At 39.8% G+C, this 23,452-nt stretch overlaps 2 protein-coding genes across 14 annotated transcripts in view; one reads left to right on the top strand and one right to left on the bottom strand.

The window, feature by feature from the left end:
• Positions 1 to 14,168, bottom strand: part of LOC120857049 (integrin subunit beta 3 binding protein) — a 100,854-nt gene extending 86,686 nt beyond the window's left edge. For 8 of the 12 annotated variants that reach the window (XR_005719555.1, XR_005719557.1, XR_005719556.1 and 5 more), the window contains exon 1: positions 13,992 to 14,168. Coding sequence is in view for 9 of the 12 variants with exons in the window: in XM_040232681.1 (XP_040088615.1) it covers positions 13,992 to 14,153 (162 nt within the window). In the remaining 3 variants the exon portion in view is untranslated. The remainder of the gene's footprint in view (positions 1 to 13,991) is intronic. The other 4 variants (XM_040232685.1, XM_040232687.1, XM_040232690.1 and 1 more) reach the window with 2 other exon arrangements.
• A 16-nt stretch (positions 14,169 to 14,184) lies between these two features.
• Positions 14,185 to 23,452, top strand: part of EFCAB7 (EF-hand calcium binding domain 7) — a 58,494-nt gene continuing 49,226 nt past the window's right edge. Inside the window, exons 1-2 of one of the 2 annotated variants that reach the window (XM_040232679.1) lie at positions 14,185 to 14,501; positions 16,434 to 16,621. In XM_040232679.1, coding sequence (XP_040088613.1) covers positions 16,435 to 16,621 — 187 coding nt within the window. In that variant the 5' untranslated portion in view covers positions 14,185 to 14,501; position 16,434. The remainder of the gene's footprint in view (positions 14,502 to 16,433; positions 16,622 to 23,452) is intronic. The other variant, XR_005719554.1, reaches the window with a different exon arrangement.

Raw genomic sequence — 23,452 nt, 5'->3', positions numbered from 1 at the left:
CAGCCTTTTTTCTCCCTCATAAGTAACCACAATTGTGACTAACAGTAATCCATCATCCTTACAGGACTTTTAAAACATTGGATTAAATATGATTTGAGTAGCAGAGCTGAGGCTAAGTGTGTGTATGTGAGGGGAGGAGATAAAATTAGTAAGGCAGATAAGACTCAGGCAGCCTTGATGTTATGCCAAATTCTTTCTCTAAGGTTGGGCAAATCACATAATCTCACTAAGCTTCATAAAGTTGACAGTAATACTGGTCTGTAAACTAGTAAGACATTTCTGATGGATATAAAAATATCATTTGGTATACAGTGCTTCCATTTACTCCTCTCTATAATGGAGATATTACTGCCAGCTACAACTACATGAAAAGTGTTTAGAAGATTATGGAATATGCTTATGAGACCCTTAGAAATCCTTTGATTAAAGGCAATGGCCAAATTCACACCCCATGTGACTCTTAAGATATAAATTAAGAAATCTAAAATGATGTATTTTTCATTCTATGTATGAGAATGAGCAAAGAAGGAATAAGAATCTCCTATCTCTTTTGCATTCTCCCTTTCATTCAAGTTTATGCTCTTTTGTGTTCAACATTCACAGAGGTCATATAATAATTCACTATCACAGTATGGGTAAGTGGGACTATCACTCCAATGCACATAAAAATATGGTTACCACGTGAAAGTAACTAATGATTAACCTTGCTATTCTTCACGATAAAACTGGCCCAAACCGTAACTAATTATTAGGCAACCTGTTTACGTGTCAAAAGCTTCTTTATCAAAAGACTGATAGAGAATTGGGCTTCCCCGAATAGCACACAGGGTAAAGAATCTGCCTGCAATGGAGGAAACACAGTAGTCGCGAGTTTGATCCCTGCGTTGGGAAAATCTGGAGAAGAAAAATGGCAACCTGCTCCAGTATTCTTTCCTGAAAAATCCCATGGACAGAGGAGCCTGGAGGGGTATAGTCCAAAGGGTCACAAAGAGTCATATATGACTGAGCGACTAAGCACACAACCATGTCGATTCATATCTAAGGCAGTCTCTTATGTGGATTTGTATCTTATCAGTTCTGGAAAAATCTAAGCCATAATCTCTCCAAATACTGGTTCTCCTTGATTCTACCTTTCTGGGATTCCCTCTAGAAGAAATCATAGATTTTCTATTCCATTTTTCATATCTCTAAACCTCTATTTCTTATCATTGATCTCTATGCTACTTTTGGGGCAATTTCTTCAGGTCAGTCTTCTAGTTTACAATTCTTTCTCTTATTGGGTCTAATTTACTATTTAACCCAGCCATTAGCATTTTTAAATGTTTATTTCTATTTGTTTATGGCTACACTGGGTCTTCACTGATGCTCACAGACTTTCTCTAGTTGTGGCAAGAGGGCTTCTCATTGCAGTGGCTTCTCTTGTTACAGAGCAAGTTAAAAAACAATTTGATGAGTAGTTTGAGGGGTAACTTAATTTTTATATATTTTAAAGTTTAAAACATTCTAGGTTCATCTGTACCAGAAACCTGCAGTACAGCACAGGGAGCTCAGCTTGATGCTCTACAGTGACGCCAAGTGGGTGGGACAGACTGGGGGCTGGTGGGAGGCTCAAGAGGGAGGTGAATATGTATACTCAGAGCTGATCTACTTTGTTGTACAACAGGAACCAACGCAATATTGTAAAACAACTATGAAAGTGAAAGTTGCTAGTCATGTCTGACTGTGACGCAACGGACTGTAGCCTGCCAGGCTCCTCCGTTCATGGGATTTTCCAGGCAGAATATTGGAGTGGGCTGCCATTTCCTTCTCCAGGGGATCTTTCCAACCCAGGGATAGAACCTGGGCCTCGTGCATTGCAGGCAGACTAGAAAGAAGGGAATCATCTAATGCAATCAAGTCCATATAATCTAATGCTATAGACCTCAGCACTCAAAAAATAAAATAAAATTAGGAATAACAGTTTTTGTTATCCTTGACCCAGACTTTAATACTTATTACATTTTGTCCCAGTTGCTTTACATTCTCTAAACAAACACAAATAAATACAAATACAATACAAAATCCTTTTTACGATCTACTAAAAATGTTAGAGACCCTGTATACCTTTATCCAAACATATTTGAGTGTTTTTCTAAGAACAAGAATATTCTCTTACATAATCACAATACAATCATCAAAGTCAGGAAATTTCTTTGATTGAAATATAATTAATTTCAATAACTGAACAATAATTCAACAATTGAAATACATTAATTTCAGATATACAACAAAATGATTCAATGTATGTATATACTGTGAAATGATCATCATAGTAAGTCTAGTTAAAATCCATCACCACACACATTTATAATTTTTCTTCTTGTGATGAGAACTTTGAGTTGAACTCTTCAGTTAAGTCGCCCAGGCGTGTCCAACTTGGCAACTCCATGGACTGAAGAACACCAGGTTTCCCTGTCTATCACCAACCCCAATAGCTTCAGTTCAGTTCAGTTCAGTCACTCAGTCCTGTCCAACTCTTTGCAACCCCACGGATTGCAGCACACCAGGCCTCCCTATCTGTCACCAACTCACGGAGTTTACTCAAACTCATGCTCATTGATTCGGTGATACCATCCAACCATCTCATCCTCTGTCATCCCCTTCTCCTCCCGCCTTCAATCTTTCCCAGCATCAGCGTCTTTTCAAATGAGTCAGCTATTTGCATCAGGTGGCCAAAGAATTGGAATTTCAGCTTCAACATCAGTCCTTCCAATGAATACCCAGGACTGATCTCCTTTAGGATAGACTGGTTGGATCTCCTTGCAGTCCAAAGGACTCTCAAGAGTCTTCTCCAACACCACAGTTCAAAAACATCAGTTCTTTGGCGCTCAGCTTTCTTTATAGTCCAACTCTCACATCCATACATGACTACTGGAAAAACCATAGCCTTGACTAGACGGACCTTTGTTGGCAAAGTAATGTCTCTGCTTTTAAATGTGCTGTCTAGGTTGTTCTTAACTTTTTTCCCAAGGAGTAAGTATCTTTTAATTTCTTGGCTGCAGTCACCATCTACAGTGATTTTGGAGCCCAAAAACATAAAGCCTGTCACTGTTTCCACTGTTTCCCCATCTATTTGCCAAAAATTAATGGGACTGGGTGCCATGATCTTAGTTTTCTGAATGGTGAGCTTTAAGCCAACTTTTTCACTCTCCTCTTTTGCTTTCATCAAGAGGCTCTTTAGTTCTTCTTCATTTTCTGCCATAAGGGTGGTGTCATCTGCATATCTGAGGTTACTGATATTTCTCCCAGCAATCTTGATTCCAGCTTGTGCTTCTTCCAGTCCAGTGTTTCTCATGATGGACTCTGCATATAAGTTAAACAAGCAGGGTGACAAGATACAGCCTTGAGGTTCTCCTTTTCCTATCTGGAACCAGGCTGCTGTTCCATGTCCAGTTCTAACTGTTGCTTCCTGACCTGCATACAGATTTCTCAAGAGGCAGGTTAGGTGGTCTGGTATTCCCATCTCTTTCAGAATTTTCCAGAGTTTACTGTGATCCACACAGTCAAAGGCTTAACTTTTTCACTCTCCTCTTTCACTTTCATCAAGAGGTTCTTTAGTTCTTCACTTTCTGCCATAAGGATAGTGTCATCTGTATATCTGAGGCTATTGCTATTTCTCCCAGCAATCTTGATTCCAGCTTGTGGTTCATCCAGCCTGGTATTTTGCATGATGTACTCTGCATATAAGTTAAATAAGCAGGGTGACAATATGTAGCCTTGACATACTCCTTTCCCAATTTGGAACCAGTCTGTTGTTTCATATCTGTTTCTGTTGCTTCTTGACCTGCATATAGATTTCTCAGGAGGCAGGTAAGGTGGTCTGGTAGTCCCATCTCTTTCAGAATTTTCCACAGTCTGCTGTGATCCACACAGTCAAAGGCTTTGGCATAGTCAATAAAGCAGAAGTAGATGTTTTTCTGGAACTCTCCTGCTTTTTCGATGATCCAACAGATGCTAGCAATTTTTTCTCTGGCCCCTCTGCCTTTTCTAAATTCAGCTTGAACATCTGGAAGTTCTCGGTTCACATGCTGTTGAAGCCTGGCTTGGAGAATTTTGAGCATTACTTTGCTAGCATGTGAGATAACTGCAACTGTGTGGTAGTTTGAACTTTCTTTGATATTGCCTTTGGGATTGGAATGAAAACTGGTCTTTTCCAGTCCTGTGACCACTGCTGAGTTTTCCAAACTTGCTGGCATATTGAGTGCAACACTTTAACAGCATCATCTTTTAGGATTTGAAACAACTCAACTGAAATTCCATTATCTCCACTAGCTTTGTTTGTAGTGATGTTTCCTAAGGCCCAATCAACTTCGCATTCTAATGCCCACTTGACTACTCTCTTAGCAACTTTCAAACATACAATATAGTATTATTAACTATAGTAACCATACTGTACATTACATTCCCAGGGCTTAATGTATTTCATAACTAGAAGTCTGTATGTACCTTTTGACCACCTTCCTTCAATTCTTCCCTCCCCATCCCCCATCTCTAGTAAACACAAGTCTTACCTCTTTTTCCATGAGTTTGTTCTTTTTAAAGATTCCGAATATAAGTGAGATTATATGGTGTTAACCTTTATCTTTTTGATATTTTGTTTAGCATAAGGCCTCAAGGTGCCATCCACATTGCAAGTGGCAGAATTTTCTTTTTTGTTATGGTTGAATAATATATATATACATACACACACATATAATACACACACACATATACACACATCAGATTTTCTTTATGCATCCAACCACTGGTGGATACTTGGCTATTGTAAATAATGCTGTAATGAACATGGGGGTACATATATCTTTCTGGGTTAGTGTTTTGATTTCCTTCAGATAAACACTCAGAAATGGAGCTGCTGGATCACATAGGAGTTCTATATTTTGAGGAAACTCCTTATTGCTTTCCATAGTGGCTGCACCAATTTAGATTCCCAATAGCAGTGCCCAGATTTCCCTTTCTCCACATTCTCACCAGCACTTGTTATCTCTTATCTTTCTGATAAAAGCCATTCTAACAGGTGGGAGGTGGTATCTCATTGTGGTTTTGCTTTGCATTTTGAATAGTGATGCTGAACACCTTTTCATGTACCTGCTGACCATCTGTAGTCCTGAGTGTTCATTGGAGGGACTGATGCTGAAGCTGAAACTCCAATACTTTGGCCACCTAATGTGGAGTGGTGACTCATTTGAAAAGACCCTGATGCTGGGAAAGATTAAGGGCAGAAGAAGAAGGGGACGACAGAGGGTGAGATGGTTGGATGGCATCACCGACACAATGGACATGGGTTTGGGTGGATTCTGGGAGTTGGTGATGGACAGGGAGGCCTGGTGTACTGCGGTTCATGGGGTCGCAGAGTCGGACACAACTGAGCAACTGAACTGAATTATGCAAATATAAACATGGTTTGAAATTTGTCTACACAAGATGAAATCTCTTTAAAGCAGCAACTTAATCATTCAATTAATATTTACTGAATAACTATACTAATCCATGATATCAATGAGCAACAATCTAAGAGTCACAGTTGGTAAAGTAGCAGAACCAAGGTTCAAACCCTGGTTTGTCTTACTTCAAAGTCTTCAAATCCAAAAATAAAAAAAAATTAAGGTTTCAACCTAGACGGAGAAATAATGATGCCACTAATTTTATAATGTACACAGGAGAGAAGCAAAGTTGAAAGGGATGATGATTAGCCTAATGGAATCAGGAACAGCATTTATCCAATGCATTTGTTTTCCCAATTCCAAGATAGCATCTGCCTTATATGACCAAAGAGAAGGCAGAGAAAATTGTAGTAATTGAGACTGTAATTCAAGATAATTAATTTCTAAATCTTTAAAAAATATTTTGAGTAGTATTTGACACTAAAGAATACATATAGCATGATTAATTTATGAAGCATAATGTGAAAATAAACAACCATAAACTCACCATACAACTTAAGAACTAGACCATTACCAATATGGATGTGTACACCTCTTTGTGCTTTCTCTAATCCGTCTGCTTTCCCCAGAAAGGCTACCATTAAACTAAATTTTGTATCTATCATTCCTCTGTTTTTCTTCCCTAAATAAACTTATCATAAACATACAGAATTCTCAACTATAGTTTTTGCTTGTTCTTAAACTTTATAAGGGCTTTCCCTTGTGGCTCAGCTGGTAAAGAATCCGACTGCAATGCGGGAGACCTGGGTTCGATCCCTGGGTTGGGAAGATCCCCTGGAGAAGCGACAGGCTACCCACTCTAGTATTCTGGCCTGGAGAATTCCATGGACTGTATAGTCTATGGGGTCACATAGAGTCGGACACAATTGAGCGACTTTCACTTTCATGCTTTATAAAGGTAATATGCTATATGTAATTTTCTACAAATTGACTCTTTCATCTGGTATGTTTTTAAGATTCACCCATCCAGTCTATTTTTAAGGGACATTACTGTTATACTTATTTTACATTAATTTAGGCCATGCATATTCCAAAATTCCTTGTTATATTTTTTCTATGTCACGGTTCAAATAAATTAGAAAGGAGACAGATCACACAGTCCCATGACCAAAATGCCAAGTTCATATTAAAAAGTTATCATCTCAACATCACTTAAAAACCAGATCACTTTCACATATAACTTGCCAAGATAAATTTTTGCACCATTATTTGTGACCCTGCACTTTAACCATGTTGAAAACTAAGTTTCCTAACAATTATGGAGATCCTCTACTGAAGTACTTTTGCATTATATAACCATTAATTTCATCTTGAATCACTTTGCCAAAATTAACTCAGTGAAGCTGCTATATATCAACTTTATATATATACATATAAAGCTGCTACACAACTTTAAGGTCATGTATTTATTGTCAGAATATAATTATTGCACACTCTCCTAAGATAACATGTATCAGTTAATATGTTAAGAAAACAGGTGTCCAAAAGGTTCACATTTAACAGTTTTTAGGGGTTCCAGTTATCCAAGTCTATGCCCCAACCAGTAACGCTGAAGAAACTGAAGTTGAACGGTTTTATGAAGACCTACAAGATCTTTTAGAACTAACACCCAAAAAAGATGTCTTTTCATTATAGGGGACTGGAATGCAAAAGTAGGGAGTCAAGAAACACCTGGAGTAACAGGCAAATTTGGCCTTGGAATGTGGAATGAAGCAGGGCAAAGACTAATAGAGTTTTGCCAAGAAAATGCACTGGTCATAGCAAACACCCTCTTCCAACAACACAAGAGAAGACTAGACACATGGACATCACCAGATGGTCAACACCGAAATCAGACTGATTATATTCTTTGCAGCCAAAGGTGGAGAAGCTCTATACAGTCAACAAAAACAAGACGAAGAGCTGACTGTGGCTCAGATCATGAACTCCTTATTATCAAATTCAGACTTAAATTGAAGAAACGAGGGAAAACCGCTAGGCCATTCAGTTATGACCTAAATCAAATCCCTTCTGATTATACAGTGGAAGTGAGAAATAGATTTAAGGGCCTAGATCTGATAGACAAGAGTGCCTGATGAACTATGGAATGAGGTTCATGACATTGTACAGAAGACAGGGATCAAGACCATCCCCATGGAAAAGAAATGCAAAAAAGCAAAATGGCTGTCTGGGGAGGCCTTACAAATAGCTGTGAAAAGAAGAGAGGCGAAAAGTAAAGGAGAAAAGGAAAGATATAAGCATCTGAATGCAGAGTTCCAAAGAATAGCAAGAAGAGATAAGAAAGCCTGCTTCAGCGATCAATGCAAAGAAATAGAGGAAAACAACAGAATCGGAAAGACTAGAGATCTCTTAAGAAAATTAGAGATACCAAGGGAACATTTCATGCAAAGATGGGCTCGACAAAGGACAGAGATGGTATGGACCTAACAGAAGCAGAAGATATTAAGAAGAGGTGTCAAGAATACACGGAAGAACTGTACAAAAAAGATCTTCATGACCCAGATAATCATGAGGATGGGATCACTAATCTAGAGCCAGACATCTTGGGAAGTCAAGTCAAGTGGGCCTTAGAAAGCATCACTACGAACAAAGCTAGTGGAGGTGATGGAATTTCAGTTGAGCTGTTTCGAATCCTGAAAGATGATGCTGTGAAAGTGCTGCACTCAATATGCCAGTAAGTTTGGAAAACTCAGCAGTGGCCACAGGACTGGAAAAGGTCAGTTTTCATTCCAGTCCCAAAGAAAGGCAATGCCAAAGAATGCTCAAACTACCACACAATTGCACTCATCTCACATGCTAGTAAAGTAACGCTCAAAATTCTCCAAGCCAGACTTCAGCAATACGTGAACCGTGAACTTCCAGATGTTCAAGCTGGTTTTAGAAAAGGCAGAGGAACCAGACATCAAATTGCCAACATCCACTGGATCACGGAAAAAGCAAGAGAGTTCCAAAAAAACATCTGTTTCTGCTTTATTGGCTATGCCAAAGCCTTTGACTCTGTGGATCACAATAAACTGTGGAAAATTCTGAAAGAGATGGGAATACCAGACCACCTAACCTGCCTCTTGAGAAATCTGTATGCAGGTCAGGAAGCAACAGTTAGAACTGGACATGGAACAACAGACTGGCTCCAAATAGGAAAAGGAGTACGTCAAGGCTGTATACTGTCACCCTGCTTATTTAACTTCTATGGAGAGTACATCATGAGAAACGCTGGACTGGAAGAAACACAAGCTGGAATCAAGATTGCCGGGAGAAATATCAATAACCTCAGATATGCAGATGACACCACCCTTATGGCAGAAAGTGAATAGGAGCTAAAAAGCCTCTTAATGAAAGTGAAAGAGGAGAGTGAAAAAGTTGGCTTAAAGCTCAACATTCAGAAAACGAAGATCATGGCATCTGGTCCCATCACCTCATGGGAAATAGATGGGGAAACAGTAGAAACACTGTCAGACTTCATTTTTGGGGGCTCCAAAATCACTGCAGATGGTGAGTGCCGCCATGAAATTAAAAGACGCTTACTCCTTGGAAGAAAAGTTATAACCAACCGGGATAGTATATTCAAGGGCAGAGACATTACTTTGCCGACTAAGGTCCATTTAGTCAAGGCTATGGTTTTTCCTGTGGTCATGTATGGATGGGAGAGTTGGACTGTGAAGAAGGCTGAGCGCCGAAGAATTGATGCTTTTGAACTGTGGTGTTGGAGAAGACTCTTCAGAGTCCCTTGGACTGCAAGGAGGTCCAACCAGTCCATTCTGAAGGAGATCAACCCTGGGATTTCTTTGGAAGGAATGATGCTAATGCTGAAGCTCCAGTACTTTGGACACCTCATGCAAAGAGTTAACTCATTGGAAAAGACGCTGATGCTGCAAGGGATTGGGGGCAGGAGGAGAAGGGGACGACCGAGGATGAGATGGCTGGATGGCATCATCGACTCGATGGATGTGAGTCTGAATGAACTCCGGGAGTTGGTGATGGACAGGGAGACCTGGCGTGCTGCGATTCATTGGGTCGCAAAGAGTCATACATGACTGAGCGACTGAACTGAACTGAACTGAACTGAACTATCTACAGCAGAACAGGAGCATATCTCAGGAAGTATCACTACTTATTATGTAAACACAAACCAGTTTCCACTGATTTCCTATTTGACAGGGAATTTGCAACGTTATCCTCACAGTTTTGTATAAGTGTTAACTGGGTTCTTTTTCTAGTGCAAGAGTATGGAGGTAAGTGTTTTTGCTTCATTCTGGGGAAAGGAAAATCTCTTTGATAATCCATAACTTCTAAAGGTATAAGTGAAATGTATTTATTGCTACCTGTGTGTAGGATACCTTATTAGGTGCTAAGCTCTCTTATCTAGAAAGCAGAGATAACAGCTGCACCTACTGCCCAAGGTCTTTTTTAGGATTCAATCAAAAAATGTAGGTAGACAGTTAATCACAGTATCCAAACCATAACTACATATTCAACAAATGTAGGTTATTATTTCTGTAAATCTTTCCACTTTCACATCAATTCTATTTGCTTCAGATGTTCCTCCTCCTACCTTGTGTTACTTTGCATTTGGCAAATACATGGGGAAACAATGGAAACAGTGACAGATTTTATTTTCTTGGGCTCCAAAATCACTGCAGATGATGACTGCAGCCATGAAATTAAAAGATGCTTGCTCCTTGGAAGAAAAGCTATGACAAACGTGAAGGGAAGTGAAGCGAAGTGAAAGTTGCTCAGTCATCTACGACTTTTTGTGACTCCATGGATTGCATAGTCCATGGGATTCTCCAGGCCAGAATACTGGAGTGGGTAGCCTTTCCCTTTTCTAGGGGATCTTCCCAACCCAGGGATTGAACCCAGGTCTTGGGCATTGCAGGCGGATTCTTTACCAGCTGAGCCAAGAGGGAAGCCCAAGAATACTAGAGTAAAAGGCTTATCACTTCTCCAGCAGATCTTCCCGACCTAGGAATCGAAAAGGGGTTTTCTGCATTCCAGGTGGATTCTTTACCAACTAAGCTAGGAGGGAAGCCCTGACAAACCTAGACAGCATATTAAAAAGCAGAGACATTTCTTTACCTACAAAGGTCCGTCTAGTCAAAGCTATGCTTTTTCCAGTAGTCATATATGGATGTGAGAGTTGGACTATAAAGCAAGCTGAGTGCTGAAGAGGTGATGCTTTTGAACTGTAGGGTTAGAGAAGACTCTTGAGAGTCCCTTGGACTGCAAGGAGATCCAACCAGTCCATCCTAAAGGAGATCAGTCCTGAATATTAATTGGAAGGACTGATGCTGAAGCTAAAGCTCCAAGTCTTGGGTCACCTGACCCAAGAAGACACTCACTGGAAAGGACCCTGATGCTGGGAAAGACTGAAGGGCAGGAGGAGAAGAGGACAGAGGATGAGATGGTTGGATGGCATCACCAACGTGATGGACAAGAATCTGAGCAAGCTCTGAGAGTTGGTGATGGACAGGGAAGCCTAGCGAGCTATAGTCCATGGGGTTTGAAAGAGTTGGACACGACTGTGCGACTGAACTGAACTGAAAATAATGGAGAAAAGTTACTCTAGAAGTGCACAGGAGGAGGGTACCTAATTCAGCCTGGGGATAAGAGGCAGCCAGAGAACTTCATCTGAACATATTATCTCCGCACTGATCATAGCAAACACCCTCTTCCAACAGCACAAGAGAAAACTCTACACATGGACATCACCAGATGGTCAATACTGAAATCAGGCTGATTATACTCTTTGCATCCAAAGAATGAGAAGCTCTATACAATCAGCAAAAACAAGACTGGGAGCTGATTGTGGCTCAGATCATGAACTCCTTATTGCCAAATTCAGACTTAAATTGAAGAAAGTAGGGAAAACCACTAGACCATTCAGGTATGACCTAAATCAAATCCCTTACGATTATATAGTGAAAGTGGGAAATAGATTTAAGGGACTAGATCTGATGGACATAGTGCCTGAAGAACTATGGAGGTTTGTGACACTGTACAGGAGACAGCAATCAACACCATTCCCAAGAAAAACAAATGCAAAAGAGCAAAATGGCTCTCTGAGGAGGCTTTACAAAAAGCTGTGAAAAGAAGAGAAGCAAAAAACAAAGGAGAAAAGGAAAGCTATACCCATTTGAATGCAGAGTTCCACAGAATAGCAAGAAGAGATAAAGTCTTCCTCAGCGATCAATGCAAAGAAATAGAGGAAAACAACAGAATTGGAAAGACTAGACATCTCTTAAAAAAAATGAGAGATACCAAGGGAACATTTCATGCAAAGAGGGCCACAATAAAGGACAGAAATGGTATGGACTGAACAGAAGCAGAGGATATTAAGAACAAGTGGCAAGAATACAGAGAAGAACTGTACAGAAAAGATCTTCATAATCCAGATGATCAGGATGGTGTGATCACTCACCTAGAGCCAGACATCCTGGAATGTGAAGTCAAGTCTGAGAAAGCATCACTACGAACAAAGCTAGTGGAGGTGATGGAATTCCAGTTGAGCTATTTTAAATCCTAAAAGATGATGCTATGAAAGTGTTGCACTCAATATGCCAGCAAATGTGGAACTCAGCAGGGGCCACAGGACTGGAAAGGTCAGTGTTCATTCCAATCCCAAAGAATGTTCAAACTACTGCACAATTGCACTCATCTCACATGCTAGTAAATTAATGCTCAAAATTCTCCAAGCCAGGCTTCAATAATACATGAACCATGAACTTCCAGATGTTCAAGCTGGATTTAGAAAAGGCAGAGGAACCAGAGATCAAATTGCCAACATCTGCTGGATCATGCTGAAAAAGCAAGAGAGTTCCAGAAAAACATCTATTTCTGCTTTATTGACTATGCCAAAGCCTTTGACGTGTGGATCACAACAAACTATGGAAAATTCTGAAAGAGATGGGAATATCAGACCACCTGACCTGCCTCTTGAGAAATCTGTATGCAGGACAGGAAACAAGTCAGAACTGGACATGGAACAACGGACTGGTTCCAAATAGGAAAAGGAGTACGTCAAGGCTGTATATTGTCACCCTGCTGATTTAACATATATGGAGAGTACATCATGAGAAATGCTGGGCTGGATGAAGCACAAGCTGGAATTAAGATTGCCGGAAGAAATATCAATAACCTCAGATATGTAGATGATACCACCCTTATGGCAGAAAGTGAAGAACTAAAGAGCCTCTTCATGAAAGTGAAAGAGGAGAGTGAAAAAGTTGGCTTAAAGCTCAACATTCAGAAAATTAAGATCATGGCATCCAGTCTCATCACTTCATGGCAAATAGATGGTAAAACAGTGGAAACAGTGACAGACTTTATTTTTGGGGGATCCAAAATCACTGTAGATGGTGACTGCAGCCAAGAAATTAAAAGATACTTACTCCTTGGAAGGAAAGTTATGACCAACCTAGACAGCATATTAAAAAGCAGAGACATTACTTTGTCAACAAAGGTCCATCTAGTGAAAGCTATGGTTTTTCCAGTAGTCATGTATGGATGTGAGAGTTGGACTATAAAGAAAGCTGAGCACCGAAGAACTGATGTTTTTGAACTGTGGTGTTGGAGAAGACTCTTGAGAGTCCCTTGGACTGCAAGGAGATCCAACCAGTCCATCCTAAAGGAGATCAGTCCTGGGTGTTCATTGGAAGGAGTGATGTTGAGGCTGACACTCCAATATTTTGGCCACCTGATGCAAAGAGCTGACTCATAAGGCGGGAGGAGAAGCGGACGACAGAGGATGAGATGGTTGGATGGCATCACCGACTGAATGAACATGAGTTTGGGTAAACTCCGGGAGTTGGTGATGGACAGGGAAGCCTGGCTTGCCGCAGTCCACGGGGTCGCAAAGACTCGGAAACGACTGAGCAACTGAAATGAACTGAACTGATATATTATCTCCACTCCTACCCCAAAGAAAAAGTTCTTTACTGAGCTTTGAACAACAACAACAAAAAGTCTCTACAGGGCAATGATAAGCAAGAAAACTAAAGCCTGAGGTTAAGTGATTCGCTCAACGTTGGTCAGCTCTTTTCAGAATTTGGCTATGGGTACTCTTTTGAAAGACGGAATTTAGTTCTCTTGGGACCCGGTTCATGAGCTCTGCAAGTTTATAGGAACTTAACCACACTAATCTAGACATTAAGGGGCTTTATCAAAGTATACGGCGTTTTGCAATGTACGCTGTCCCATTCTCGGTATGTTAAACTTATTTGAAATTATTTCAAGCAAAACATCACTAAATATAGCCCATAGCCTATAAAATCTGTCAAAAGCCTTGGAGAATCAGAATTAAAGTGAAGAAATACTACTAGATAAGTAAAACTGGAAGGAAGAGAAGCAGCGTTGGGTTGGGGCACCAAGCACCAGGAACTGACGGAGAAAGAGACAAATTTACTCTCTGAAAAAGACAACGGAAAAGGTTACTGGGCCACAAAATATATCTACTCGTCTTGCTCACAGAGGTACCCAAACACAGCAACACCCGAAGGAAGAGATACTTACGGCATTTTGACTTTCAGGAACGCACCTCCGTCCTCGGGTAAAATCACTAAGCAACTCCTCCCGTAAACAGAGAACCTTCCAAGAGAAACACTGAAGCCTGAAAACCGCGGGCGAATGGTCACTCGACGCTGTGCTACACTCAAAGCAGCCCGCCGGAAACATTCCTCCAGCGACAAGGGATTCCCAATGTACGCCAGTAAGAGGGGAGGAGAGTCAACACATAGACAGCACTCAGCCCCTGCCAGGGCAACGCACGGCCCTCTCTCAGGATTCTGACAAGAAGGCCCCCAGGAAAAAGAGAGACAGAGCCATCTCTGTTCACTCTGGAATAAGTATCCGCAGATTTCTAGCCGGACCATTTAGGGAGGTGCTCCGTATCTTGTTTCCGGTGGCGGGGAGGTGCAGTTTCCATGGTAATTAAAAGAAGGCCGAGGACCGTCCTGCTGCAGTGAGAGGATTGCGGAGGTTTTGAGAGTTGGCTACGCTCCCTCGTTTGTGACCTGCAGTTAGGTAGCAAGCAACTCGCTGTCTCTCTCTTTGCCCGCTCCATCCCTCACTGTTCGGCTTCCTTTTCTCCACCCGCATCTTTTACTTCTTTGTCATACGTAGTCTTGCTCCATGTCTGTACTTAAAATGTACATATAAATGCGATTTTATTCCCAGAGTAATACAAAAAATAGAGAGATGTTGCCCGAGATCAGCCCTGAACGTATTGTACAGTGTAGGGACGGTGGCTAGATGACCCTCTGTTTTCGCTTAGCCCTCTAGAAGCCTTAGGCGCTTGTTAACAGTTTATGTTTCTTGCTGTTGTGCGGCTGGTTATTTATGGAGCATTTGCTGCAATGTACTCTCTAGGCCCCCTGTCTTGGTCTCCGGCTGAAATTTTACATGCAGGCGGTTTCCAAGCCTGAGGGGCTGAATTGTGTATTTAATTATGCCTCAGTTTAGTCCCATGTTACGGGAGGTTAGGGGGTGGGGAAGAATTCTAGAACATTTTTGCCTTGGGATTTCCATTTGAGGGGATCAGTTTATTTGGAAAGAACAGTTGAGGACAATCGAAACACACACACACACACACACACAAAAAAAACCCTTAAATTTCTAAGTTGCTGGCTTCAAAATGAATGTTCATTCTCCTTTCCTTATTGGAACAGATTTCTTTCACATTTGTGAAGATACGGGTGTACGCATATGTGTTTAAAAACTGTGATGCTTAATTATAGTGATACCAATTTGCAGTAACCAGACTGACGCCACATCCCTGTGGGGTCCTTCTAAATCTGGTGTAAGATGAAAGTGTCAGGCTGGCGGTCTGTAGGGTACTTCATCCATGATAAGCGATTATTATCTTTCTTTCCCAAGTGTAAAACACCTATATAATTCAAGAAGGTGTTAGTGGTTTAGGCCTCCTGAGTAAGAATCCAATGAGTCCTGAAGGGGACCCTACCTGTGTCGTCTTATTGTTGAACTAGAAATATTCAATTTATTAGGTTGAAATGTATTTTTAGAAGTCAAAGCTGGGTAAAATAATGTTGGAAGCTGTTAGACCACCAGCACAATTTAGTGCCTTATAGTAACTGTTGCACAAGAAACCTTTTATCACATTAAAAAAGAAGAAACTGTTACTGAAATTTATATGCCTTTGCTACTTACTCTTAGCTGAGTGAGATCTCTGTCTCTCAATTTTCGTATCTGTAACAGGTTCAGAAAGTACCTGACCACTGTAGTAGGTATATATCAAGATGTATGACAGTTCTTTAAACTCTTATTAGCAGAGGTGCTGTATAAACCCCCAAATTATTGTTATTATTAACATTATTATTGATGGTAATAGAATACAGTAAAACCACAGGATAATGCTATACATGGGATTTTAAAAATTCAGTCATTTAAAATGTGGGGCTGCAGTATTGAGATGTTAGTGAAATGACGTGGTTGATGCTGCTATGGAGATGAATGCCAACCGCCAATCACATTATATTCAAATTATCATTATGGTGGAGTTTCACTCTATAGTTTATTTAGCATCTGTTATGTGCCTGGCACTGTTCTATATGTTTCAAATGTGTTAGTTTAATTAATCCTCATCACAATCCTATGAAGAGTCTCAACTGACTGTCCTCTAATTTTGAGAGAATAAATGTGTGCTTTTCCTTTGCCCTATGAGTCTTCTTTTGTATTTATGTTACATCTTTGTTTTAGCTTTGTTCTTTGGGTTCTCATATATATATAATATATTCAGAAATCAACTGCCAAAAACTTATTCTAGTTTTACATGATAGCATAACCATATGCATATTATAATGTACATCATTTTTCCACATATAAAAACCATCGTGTCTTTATTCCCTGCCCCCACCACCACCATTTGAAAGGCAAAGTGACATTTTCATTTTAGGACTAACAGTGACTAAAACAAAATTTTAAATTATTTTTTAATAGAATGGCCATCAGTCCAGGAAGTGATGCGGCTTTCTCGGGTCAGAAACCAACGCATTCAGAGAGTCCTCGATCAAAGAAATTTCTGCTAACTGAAGAGGAGATATTTTATATGAATTGTAGAGCTGCCTACTTAACTGTTTTCAAAAGCAGTTTAGATAACATTATTTCTAAAGATCAACTTTACTTAGGTAATTTTTTTGACTAAGTAGTTTTCCTTATTTGCTGAAAGTTAATAGATCAGAAAGACTCCAATTAGAATTACATTGTTGAATCATTTCAGTTACTTAATTAAGCTTGAGCGGTAGAACTACATTATGCTATTGTGCCATTCTAATTTTATTTATTTATTTATTTATTTTTGGCTGTGCTGGGTCTTCCTTGCTCTGCACGGGCTTTCTCTAGTGATGAGACGGAGCTACTCTCTAGTTGGAGTGCATGGACTTCTCATTGCTGTGGCTTCTCTTGTTGCAGAGCATGGGCCATAGGGTGCAGGACTTCAGTGATTGTGGTTCCTGGGCTCTGGAGCACAGGCTCAATAGTTGTGGCACATAGGTTTAGTTGCCAGGTAGCATTTGGGATCTTCCTGGACCAGGAACTGAACCCATGTCTCCTGTATTGGCAGGCAAATTCTTTACCACTGAGCCACCAAGGAAGCCCATATTATGTCATTTTATATAGCTACATAATCCAGGTTTGATGGTTGGATATACCTACCAGGCTCCTCTGTCCATGGAATTTTCTAAGCGAGAATACTGGAGTGGGTTGCCATTTCCTTTTCCAGGGGACCTTCTTGACCCAGGGATTGAACCCAGGTCTCCCTCATTGCAGGCAGACGCTTTACCATCTGAGCCACCAGGAAAGCCCTCATATAATCCAGGAGCTTCAAAATAAAACTTTCAATGTTTGTATGGATTCAGTTCAGTTCAGTTCAGTGGCTCAGTCGTGTCCAACTCTTTGCAACCCCATGGACTGCAGCACACCAGGCTTCCCTGTCCATCACCAACTCCCAGAGCTTTCTCAAACCCATGTCCATCAAGTCAGTGATGTCATCCATCCATCTCATCCTCTGTCTTTTCCAGTGAGTCAGTTCTTTGCATCAGGTGGCCAAAGTATTGGAGTTTCAGCCTCAACATAGTCCTTCCAATGAATATTCAGGACTGATTTCCTTTAGGATTGACTGGTATGATCTTCTCACAGTCCAATGGACTCTGAAGAGTCTTCTCCAACACCACAATTCAAAAGCATCAGCTCTTTGGTGCTCAGCTTTCTTTATAGTCCAACTCTCACATCCATCCATGACTACTGGAAAAACCATAGCTTTGACTAGATAGACCTTTGTTGACAAAGTAACGTCTCTGCTTTTTAATATGACGTCTAGGTTTGTCAAAGCTTTTTTCCAAGGAGCAAGTGTCTTTTAATTTCTTGGCTGCAGTCAGCATCTGCAGTGATTTTGGAGCCACAAAAAATAAAGTCTGTCACTGTTTCCATTGTTTCCCTATCTATTTGCCATGAAGTGATGGGACCGTATGCCATGATCTTAGTTTTCTTTTTTTTAAAGCTTCCACCAGTTATTTGGTTTAAAACGTTTTTTAAATTCTTACATTGGCATGTTAAGATTTATGATAATAGATTAAAATCCTTTTGACAACTGAATCAGTCTAAATTTGACCTACACTAGAGAAAATGTAAGGGATATATATGTATTTATATATATGTACACATATATCCACATGGGTATGTATTGAATGATTACAAAAGGGCAGTATTAAAAAATAAGTGAAATTTTAAAAGAAAAGAATTTGGGGTTTTGTTCTGTTTTTTAGGGATGAGGGTTTCAGAGAGTTGGTCTTTTGTTTTTACTTCTTTTCGTTATAAGGTAAGGTAAGGTAAGGTAAAGTCGCTCAGTCGTGTCCGACTCTTTGTGACCCTGTGGACTGTAACCTACTAGGCTTCTCTGTCCATGGGATTCTCCAGGCAAGAATACTGGAGTGGATTGCCATTTCCTTCTCCAGGGGATCTGGATTGAACCCGGGTCTTCCGCATTGGAGGCAGATGCTTTAACCTCCATATTTTATTGTTAATTTTTTAATTAAAGTATGTTTGAATTACAATGTTAATTACTGCTGTACAACAAAATGACTCAATTATACAGATATCTATATCTCGAAGAAGGCAATGGCACCCCACCCTAGTACTCTTTCCTGGAAAATCCCATGGACAGAGGAGCCTGGAAGGCTGCAGTCCATGGGGTTGCTGAGGGTCGGACACGACTGAGTGACTTCACTTTCACTTTTCACTTTCATGCATTGGAGAAGGAAATGGCAACTCACTCCAGTGTTCTTGCCTGGAGAATCCCAGGGACGGGGGAGCCTGGTGGGCTGCCATCTATGGGGTCACCAGAGTTGGACACAACTGAAGTGACTTAGCATTAGCATATCTATATCTATCTATCTATATATATATATATACATTATTTTTTCATATTCTTTTCCATTATGGTTTATAACAGGATACTGAATATAAACAGTAGGACTTTGTTATCATTGTATATATACCAGTTTGCATTTACTAGTCTCAGACTCCAAATCCAACCCCTCCCACCCTTCTTCACCTTGGCAACCACCAGTCTATTCTCTATGTCTGTGATCCTGTTTCTATTTTATAGATAGGTTCAGTTGTATTTTAGATTCTACATATAAGTGATATTATATGGTATTTGTCTTTCTCTTTCTGACTGACTTCTCTTAGTGTGATCTCTAATTGCATCGATGTTGCTGCGAATGGCATTATTTTGTTCTTTTTTATGGCTGAGTAGTATTCCATTGTATTTATGTATCACGTCTTTTTTATCTATTCATCTGTCTATGGACATTTAGGTTGTTTCTGTATCTTCACTATTGTGAATAGTGGTGTTGTGAACATAGGGGTGCATGTATCATTTTGAATTATAGTTTTGTCTGACTATAGCCCAGAAGTGGGCTTGCTGGGTCATATGGTAATTCTGTTTTTAGTTTTCTGAGGAACCTCCTAACTGTTTTCCATGGTGGATATACCAATGTTACATTCCCACCAACTGTGTAGGAGGGTTCCCTATTCTCCATACCATCTCAGCATTTGTTATTTGTAAATTTTCTAATGATGGCCATTCTGACCAGTGTGAGGTGGTACCTCATTGTAGTTTTGATTTGCAGATCACTAATAATTGGCAATGCTGAGGATCTTCTCTTGTGCCTATTGGCCATCTGTATGTCTGGAGAAATGTCTCTTTAGATCTTCTGCTCATTTTTCAATTGAGTTGTTTGTTTTTTGTTATTGTTGTTGAGTTCTATGAGCTATTTGTATAATTTAGAAATTAAGCCCTTATCAGTCATGTTGTTTGCAAATATTTTCTCCCATTCTGTAGGTTATTTTTTCATTTTGTTTGTGGTTTCCTTTGCTGTGAAAAAGATTGTAACTTTAAGTCCCATTTGTTTATTTTTGTTTTTATTTCTATTGCCTTGGGAAACTGACCTAAGAAAACATTGGTGTGATTTATGTCAGAGAATGTTTTGTCTATGTTCTCTTGTAGGAGAGTCATGTCTTATGTTTGAGTCTTTAAGCTATTTTGAGTTTATTTTTGTGTAAAATGCAAGAGTATATTCTAACTTCATTGATTTACATGCAGTTATCCAGTTTCCCCAAAACCACTTGCTGAAGAGACTGTCTTTTTCACGTTGTGTAGTCTTGCTTCCTTTGTTGAAGATTCACTGACAGTAGGTGTGTGGGTTTATTTCTGGGCTGTCTATTCTGTTCTATTGGCCCATAGCCTGTATTTGTACCAATACCACATTGTTTTGACTACTATAATTTTGTAGTATTTTCTCAGCTCTGGGATGGTTGTGCTTCCTGCTTTGTTCTTTTTCTTCAGGATTGCTTTGGCAATTCTGGGTCTTTTATGGTTCCATATGAATTTTTGGATTATTTGTTCTAGTTCTGTGAAAACTGTCATGAGTAATTTGATAGGGATTGCATTGAATCTGTAGATTGCTTTGGGTAGTATGGCCATTTTAACAGTATTCTTCCAGTCCAAGAGCATGGGATATCTTTCCATTTCTTTAAATCATCTTCAGTTTCCTTTATTAATGTTTTATAGTTTTTAGCATATGTGTTTTTCACTTCCTTGGTGAGGCTTATTCCTAAGTATTTTATTTTGGGGGTTGTGATTTTAAAAGGTATTGTTTTTTTCATTCCCTTTCTGATATTTCATCATTGATGTACAGAAAGCAACCAATTTCTGTATGTTAATCTTGTATCCTGCTACCTTGGTGCATTCATTTATCAGTTCTTGTAGTTTTTGTATGATGTCTTTAGGATTGTCTGTATATAGTATCATATTATTGGCATGTAATGACAGTTTTACCTTTTCTCTTATAACTTGGCTACCTTTTGTTTCTTTTTCTTGTTTGATTGCTGTGGCTAGGACTTCCAATACTATGTTGAAGAGAAATGGTGAGAGTGGACATCCTTGTCGTGTTTCAGATTTTAGCAGAAAGGCTTTCAACTTTTTACCATTGAGTATTATATGAACTGTGGGTTTGTCATAAATAGCATGTACTATTTTGAGATATGTCCCCTCTATACACACTTTTGTAAGAGTTTTTATCATGAAGGAATGTTGAATTTTTTCAAATGCTTTTTCTACATCTACTGAGATGATCATGTGGTTTTTGACTTTTGTTTATGTGATGTATCAGAAACAAAATTGACTGATTTGCATGTGTTGAACCATCCTTGTGAACTTGGAATGAATCCCAGTTGGTCACGGTGTATGATTTTTCTTATATGTTGTTGGATTTGGTGTACTGCCGGGGTCCAGCCCCAGTGGATCCAGGGTGATTTGAAGGTGGAGACGGAGTCGGCATCCTTGGAAAAATACATATTTAATTACAGATATATAGAGAGATTAGAAACGGATAGTGTAGTAGGAAAATTAGTGGAGAAAAAGAGGCTGAATAACTTGGTTTATGTGGAATAGCATCCATGCTCCAGATGGGAAATCAGCCAGACAGACAGGGAGCAAGAAAGAAGCGACATGGGGGAATCAGTCTTTCCGGAAACTGATCCGATTTCTTTATTGTTGGGCTTGCTTATATACCTTTTGTTACACATAGGGATGAATACAGAGTCATGCAGGGGTCAGCAGTCCTGACCTTTATCAAAATCAGGTGCTTCACATAAAAAGGTCTTAGGGATTTTACATCATCTTCTGGCCATGAGACCTGCTGACATTTTATGATCCTTTCTTTCTGATAACCAAAAAACTTATTTCTTCCAAGGGTGTTTTTTCTTAAACCAGGCACCACCCTCCAAATAAAGTTATATTCCTATAGGGTGAGGGTGTAGTGAGTTACAATCAAGAAAGGAATTTATTTAACCCAAGGTTAACATGATTAATCTTAAAGGTTAGTACTTATTTCTCCTATATGCTTACAGGTTAATACTTATTTCTCCTATATGCTAGTTATAGAACACGGAGATTTAGCAGCAAACATCAAGCCAACAAATGAAAATCCTTTCACCAATGTTCCCCTTAAAGATCTATTTAGTCTTAAGATAGTGATAAAGTTACATTTTTACATAGCAAGGACACAGTGATTTATAACGAAGTACAGTGATCTATTACAAAAGAGAAAATTCATTAACTCAAAAAGTCTAGTATTGCTAACCTTAGAAACTACTATATTTCCTTTTCTATATTCCAAATACATTTATTAATATATTCCCAGGTGCCTAAGGATATGGAGGCCTGGTGGCAATCATTGACTCAACAATGAGAAAAGCCCTATGCTAATAAAGACTCTCAAAATACTCCAAACTCTCTGTGTTGTTTATGGTTGAGAGGTAGTAAACAATCATGTGGTTGTGGCAGGAGTATGGATAATCCTGCCACACAAGCTAGTCTGTCAGCAGAGAGGTTTGACCTGAGACACCCTTGTCACACCCAGGGCAGGGAATTAGCAGTAATTACTGACACAACAAATGAAAAAACCCTTCACCAATATAATTCCTAACCAATCCACTATACTAATAATCTCTAACTTCCCAAAAGAGTTTGCCTTTAGTAAGTCTAAAACATCTCTCAGGTTGGGAGGCTGTAAACAATCACATGTGGCTGGACAAACCTATACAGGCGGGCTAGATAACCTTCAGAGGAGTCGGTAAGCTGAAACACTCTTGTCACGCCCCGGAATTTTTATTGACTTGGAGCTGCACGTTAACTCCTTCTCTGAGAGAAATGGTGATGGGGGAGAGCCCCCCGTAAAGTCAGAGGTGTAGGTGAGAGCATAAAACAGACTCTGGTTTTGGGGTTCGATGCTCGGGAACAGAGGGTTTCCTGAGGCTTGATCACGCCTTTGCCAAGCCTCCTTCCTCATGACCTTTGCCATGGGCGGAGTTCCTCACGCTGGCCCCTGGCAGTGTACTAATATTCTGTTGAGAATTTTTGAATCTGTACTCATCAGAGATTTTGGCCTGTAGTTTTCTTTTTTGGTGATGTCTTTGTCTGGTTTTGGTAGCAGAGTGATGGTGGCTTTATCAAATGTCCTTGGGAGTGTTCCCTCCTCTTTAACTTTTTCAAAGAGTTTGAGAAGGGTCAGTATAAGTTCTTGTGTGTATGTTTGGTAGAATTCGCCTGTAAAGTCATCTGGTCTTATAGACTTTTGTTTGTGGGGACTTTTTTAAGTTACAAAGTGAAAGTGAAGGTTGCTCAGTCCTGTCCAACTCTTTGCGACCCCACGGACTATACAGTCCATGGAATTCTCCAGGCCAGAATACTGGAATGGGTAGCCTTTTCCTTCTCCAGGGGATTTTTCCAACCCAGGGATCGAACCCAGGTCTCCCACATTGCAGGCAGATCTTTACCAGCTGAGCCACAAGGAAAGCCCCCTTTAAATTACAAAATCTATTTCAATTCTAGTGATCCATCTTTTCAAATTGTTCAAATTATGTTTCTTCTTAAAAAAAAAATCTGTTTCTTTGTG

Source organism: Oryx dammah, unplaced genomic scaffold (assembly GCF_014754425.2).
Source record: "Oryx dammah isolate SB20612 unplaced genomic scaffold, SCBI_Odam_1.1 HiC_scaffold_28, whole genome shotgun sequence".
In the NCBI taxonomy this organism is placed as follows: Eukaryota; Metazoa; Chordata; class Mammalia; order Artiodactyla; family Bovidae; genus Oryx; species Oryx dammah.
The sequence above is the reverse complement of the archived record's forward strand: the minus strand, read 5'-3'. Positions and strand labels throughout refer to the sequence as shown.